The sequence below is a fragment of the Candoia aspera genome, chromosome 2 (genome assembly GCF_035149785.1).
Source record: "Candoia aspera isolate rCanAsp1 chromosome 2, rCanAsp1.hap2, whole genome shotgun sequence".
Lineage (NCBI taxonomy): Eukaryota > Metazoa > Chordata > Lepidosauria > Squamata > Boidae > Candoia > Candoia aspera.
The window spans coordinates 10,195,414-10,200,891 of record NC_086154.1 but is presented as its reverse complement, the minus strand read 5'-3'; the positions used below and the strand labels follow the sequence as shown (position 1 = coordinate 10,200,891).

At 49.3% G+C, this 5,478-nt stretch overlaps 1 protein-coding gene across 1 annotated transcript; it reads left to right on the top strand.

Moving 5' to 3' along the window:
- The first annotated feature begins 3,716 nt into the window (after positions 1–3,716).
- On the top strand, positions 3,717–4,619 carry LOC134489849 (zinc finger protein 22-like). Its single transcript, XM_063292723.1, has one exon. It carries the CDS (start codon positions 3,717–3,719, stop codon positions 4,617–4,619), a length of 903 nt encoding a protein of 300 aa, XP_063148793.1.
- Positions 4,620–5,478: the final 859 nt, after the last annotated feature.

Genomic DNA, 5,478 nt, shown 5'->3' with positions numbered 1-5,478 from the left:
TAACTGGAAAGTTCCTCAGCTCCTTATCTTCAAAGTAGCCAATCAGGGAGATAGAAAGTAATAACAAAGCGGGTTCCCACTGGAAAGTAAAAGCAAATAGGTGTATATTTTCTGGAAAAAACAGCCTACAGTTATCATTTACAATAATTCTTATGGATGCATTGCTAATTTGGACAGCCCCCTCCGCCCATCACTTTAAAGCAGTTTAGGTCTATTATCTAGTTGTAATTGCCTCTTTCTGATACAGTAGTAAAAGGTAACAATAAAACCAGAAACTAAAAACACCCTCCCCCGCTTTAAATATATATTTATATTTATATATTTATATTTATATTAGTTGTTGTTCAGTTGTTAGGTCATGTCTGACTCTTTGTGACCCCATGGACCATAGCATGCCAGGTCTTCCTGTCCTCTGCTGTCTCCCAGAGTTTACTCAGATTCATACTCACTGCATCGGTGATGCTATCTAACCATCTCATCCTCTGCCATCCCCTTCTCCTTTCACCTTCAGTCTTTCCTAGCATCAGGGTCTTTTCCATTGAATCCTCTCTTCGCATTAGGTGGCCAGAGTATTTGAGCTTCAGCTTCAGTATGTGTCCTTCCAATGAACAGTCAGGGCTGATTTCCTGTAGGGTTGACTGATTTGACCTCCTTGCAGTCCAAGGGACTCTCCAGAGTCTTCTCCAGCACCACAGTTGGAAAGCAATTCCTCAGCGCCCGGCCTTCCTTATGGTCCAACTCTCACAGCCATACATCACTACTGGGAAAATCATAGCTTTGGTTATACGGACCTTTGTTGGCAAGATGATGTCTCTGCTTTTCAATATTCTGTCTAGGTTTGCCATAGCTTTCCTCCCAAGGAGTAAGCAACTTTTAATTTCATGGCTGCAGTCACCGTCTGCGGTGATTGTGGAACCCAAGAAAATAGGATCTTTCACTGGTTCCTTTTCTTCCCCTTCTATTTGCCAGGAAGTGATGGGGCCAGATGCCATGATCTTAGTTTTTTTAATGTTGAGTTTCAAGCCAGCTTTTGCACTCTCCTCTTTCACCCTCATCAAGAGGCTCTTTAGTTCCTCTTCACTTTCTGCCATTAGGGTGGTATTGTATGCATATCTGAGGTTGTTGAGATATATACTCTACGTGTGTATCTGTGTGTGTGTGTGTACAGCCAAATCATTTTTAAAGATATATTAAAAAACCAAAATATATATATAAAAAAAGCCAAATCACCAAATTAATAAATTCCAAAAATAATTAAAGTCACCAAGAGATTCTGCATTCCTTTGCTGTAAAAAGCCTCTCTGGAAAAAAATAATAATAAAAAATTAGTGTTATAGAAATGGGGTGGGCAGCTTTAGAGTCCGTTTTCGGCTTCAGCCTGGCTTGGGAAAAGATGACAGTCCCGCCTCCCAGCTGATCACTCACCAGCTGATCGTGAAATGCTGTTTTGCGGTCTTCTGGCTGTGACCAGCCATCCAGAGGACATGGGCGATTCCTGGGGTTCTCCTTGCTCCAGAGAACACTTCTGGGCTCTAAGGAAGCCTGCCTGAGCCCGAAAAAAATGCCCCGCTGACAAGTCAGTCTGTAGACGGCAGAAAAAAATGCTCAAGCCACCACTGGTCCCCACCAGAAGTCACTGATGTTTTATTTTTAAATAATGTATATGGCTGCCCATCTCATAACAGTGACTCTGGGTAGCAGGAAAAGAGTTCAAATGAAAACAATAAATTTAAATCGATAATCCCGATCAGGGTTTCTCAACCTTGGCAACTTTGAGATGTGTGGACTTTGAGTCGCAGAATTCCCCAGCCGGCCTTGCTGGTGCAGGCAAAGTGAGAGGTGAGCCGAGACCGACTTTTCATCATGCCCCCATTTTGCCTGACCCCCCACAAGACCCTTGCAACCCTCAGAGTGGTCTTGACCCACAGTAGAGCCTTAACAGATAAGATGCGAAGCAGCCACAAACCAGGCGGGACTTCGATTGCGCTCCCGGGCCTGCCATCTCGGCTCCTGGCAGGGCATCCCTGTCTCGCATGGAAAAAGCAAGCCATCCTAACACACTGAAAAGGTTTCTAAAATGAAACTAAGTCTTTGTCTTAAAATAAAACTTTTTAAACATCTAAAAATGTTGCAAACAGAACTAGAACCCTGATGTAGTGCTGGGAAAATGTTCTGTTGTTTTGTGGCACTGAGCTGGAGGAAAAAGAATGTACAGAAAAAAAACTATCGCTGCTTTTTGAGAAACACACACTTTCATTCCTTCCCCCTCAGTTCCACTCATTTCCTTTCTTCCCCCCCCCACTCCCCGGCACAGCCCTCTAGATCCCCCATTAACGCCTCTATCTGCAAAGTCTCAGCGGATGAAAGCGTCAGGCTGATTTGGGCTGGGTTCAGAAGCTAAGCGTGATAACTTGCCATAGTATTGGATGAGAGACCACCAGGCAACCCTTTACAAGAGGCATCGCAGAGGAAGGCAATGGGAACTTCTCTTCCTTTGTATTGCCAAGAAAGCAAGACAGACTTACATTGCAGTAAAGGGACAAAGATGAATTTGACCAATTCTTGAGAAGTGGGTCCATAAAAGGAAGAATTGGGTAGGATTGCCCGAATGGCCCTCCAGAAGCCAGGCATCTCTGACTCTCGGCTGGGAGTGAGCAGTGCTAGGGGAGGGCTGCGGATTTCTCACAACACGTTTTGACACCCGTCCGGAAGCAAAACCCGCAAGCTTAACCTGTGCGAATCCGCCGCTGGAAAGCTGGCTGCCCGGGGAAGCGCGAAAGAGTTAAAGCCATAGAGCTGCGCGTCCCAGAGAGGCCGCCCGAAGGGGCGCCGCTGGCCTCTCCCCTCCCGCCCGAGGAGGACGCGGGTGGCCGGCGAGGCTGCAGCCCGTCCGGAAGGGAGGCGCGTGGCGGGGCGGCCGCGCGAGCGGCGGGTGGGGGCGAGGAGCGGCGGCGGGGGCGAGGAGCGGCGGCGGCGGCGGCGGCGGCGGCGGGGCGCGTGGAAGGAGCGCGCGCGGCTTCCCTGGGGAAGGAGGCGGCGGGGCGGGGGTGGCGGCCGCGAGGCGCTTCTCCCTTGGCTTCCTGCTTCCCTCCCACTCGTGCGCGCAGCTCGCCTTTGCTTTCCAGGTGCATCCCCCGGGAGGAGTCCCCTTCTTGCAAAGCAGACCCCCCCCCCTCTCTTTGGCCCGGCCCCGGGATCTCACCCTATCTCCCTGATTACTGTGATTCGTTTGCGCGTTTGGGATGAGAGCGCGGGATCTTGGATCTTCTCGTCCCTGATCTTTCGCTACCCCGTTTTTCACAGTTGCATCGATGGGATGCACTGCAACATGATGAGGTTCCAGATTGGTAGCAGCAAACCTTTTGCTTTGTTGCGGCAAAAAACAGTGGAGAGCATAATTCCGTCATTTTAGCAAAGAAAAGATCCAAGAGCCCTGTTCAGAAAGTTGCCCCCTGCGGGCCCCTATCTAATTTAATAGATTTGCTTGAAACGTACCACAACTCAGGCAGAGAGGAATCACCATCAGACAAGCTGGCAGGCAACATTTCCATTACATCAGTATGCAGGACAGGGGCAACAAGGATCTGCTGTATTGTTATTAAGGAATATTAGAGACACAGAAGTGGGTCTTTTTATTCCGTCCAGATTGCGTTGCCCCCATTAACATTTCCTTCTTCCTTTCCTTCCCCCTCCTGGAACTGCAGGGAGGAACAGCTATGGAGGAACAGAGGCTTGTGGTACCCAAAGAAGAAGAGGGAACTGAGAGAGGGGAAGGAGAGCCTCTCGTCGTCCAAGTGAGGACCGTTGAGGACTTTCTGGCCGGGGACGGCCCGTCCCACATTAAGCCGGAGTCGGAGGAGGAATCGCACCAACACTGGGACTCGCAGTGGCAGGAGTTCCTGAAAAGGGTGGCAGGGCGTCCCGCACCACCACCTCCCTTGGAGGAAGATGCCAAGGACTTCCAGGACCCCTTGGGGAGAGTCAAGGAAGGTCCCCAGGAGGAGAGTTCCGGAGGGGCCAGAGGGGAGGCTGTGCTCCAAGGAGATCCGAACGTCGGTGGGAAAGCGCATGCGTGTTTGGACTGTGGCAAAAGCTTCAGTGAGAGAGCATCACTGGTGAAACACAAGAGGACATACACAGGCGAGAAGCCACACAAGTGCTCTGATTGTGGAGGCAATTTTCAGGAAATGGCCTCTCTTATTAAACATGAAGGGACCCACATGGGCAAGAAGCCTTACGAGTGCTCCAAGTGCTGGAAGAGCTTCCGGACCAGTTCCCAGTTGAAAGCGCACAAGAGGACGCACGCAGGCGAGAAGCCATATCAGTGCTTGGACTGCAGGCAGACCTTCAGCCAGAGGTCACGGCTCGTCTTCCACGCGAGGGCCCACACGGGAGAGAGGCCGTACGGCTGCCCTGCCTATGGGAAGAGCTTCGTTTCTAGCTCACACCTCCAAAAACACAAAGTAGTGCACACGGACGGGAAGCTGCACAAGTGCTCCAACCGTGAGAAAGCTTTTGTAAAAAATACAACCTTGTGGTCCATACCAGAGAGAAACTGTACAAATGCACAATATGTGAGCAAAGTTTCTACAGCTCATCTGATTTTCATGGGCACGTGAAAATCCAGGAGGGATGTCCTAGGGTCCAGGGTTGGTCATCAGATCATGAGGACACGGTCTCCAAGACTTCTGGGAGCTACAAATGACATTCCTAGAAGTGGGGTGATAGCAAGGCTGGCTGGGGAATTCTGGGAGTTGAAGTCCACACATCTTCAAGTTACCAGGGTTGAGAAACACTGCTCTAGAAAGTCAAGCAAATGAGAATTGGTGGGTATGTAAAATATTGTCACCTTAAAATGTTACACAGAAGCTGTCGATCTTGAAGGTCTGAAGGTCCTTGTTCAATTTTGTGTTGTAAACCGCCCAGAGTCCCTCTGGTCGGAGGAGATGGGCGGTGAGAAATTTGATAAATAAATAAATAAATTTATGAGATCACTGGACAGGATCCAAGATGACACCTTTTGGAAATCCTGGTGGTTGCTGCCAAAAGAAGCCAATAAAACTGAACAGATCAGTCGTCTGATATCTGTAAGGGGTGTGGGTATGGGTCATGTATCACCTTGCTGAAAACAAGAGTCACAATCGCAAGATGGGTGTCTGTGTAAATCAATATAATAAACGGGTTCTGTGAGGGCATCTATTCATTAGTTGTATGACTGCGCCTAGCTGTAAGTAAGCACAACACTGAGGAGGACCATGTTTGTTGCAATTGTTGGGTGTCTGCTGTACGAGAAAGAGGGACCCTGAACAATGGGAAAGCAAAGATTTTTTTATTGAGGATTACAAGGCGGGAAATCCTTGGGACCTGATTGGCTGGCCAGTTTGGAGAAGCAAGGCAGGTCCTTGTCAATATGTCGGGAGGGGGGGCTCCATCCTTAGGCAAAAGGGGCCTTTCAGGACAGGAGGTCCATTGTGAAGG

Excerpts from the sequence above, each read along its gene's own strand:
- LOC134489849 (XM_063292723.1), top strand. The coding sequence starts at position 3,717 with ATGGAGGAACAGAGGCTTGTGGTACCCAAAGAAGAAGAGGGAACTGAG.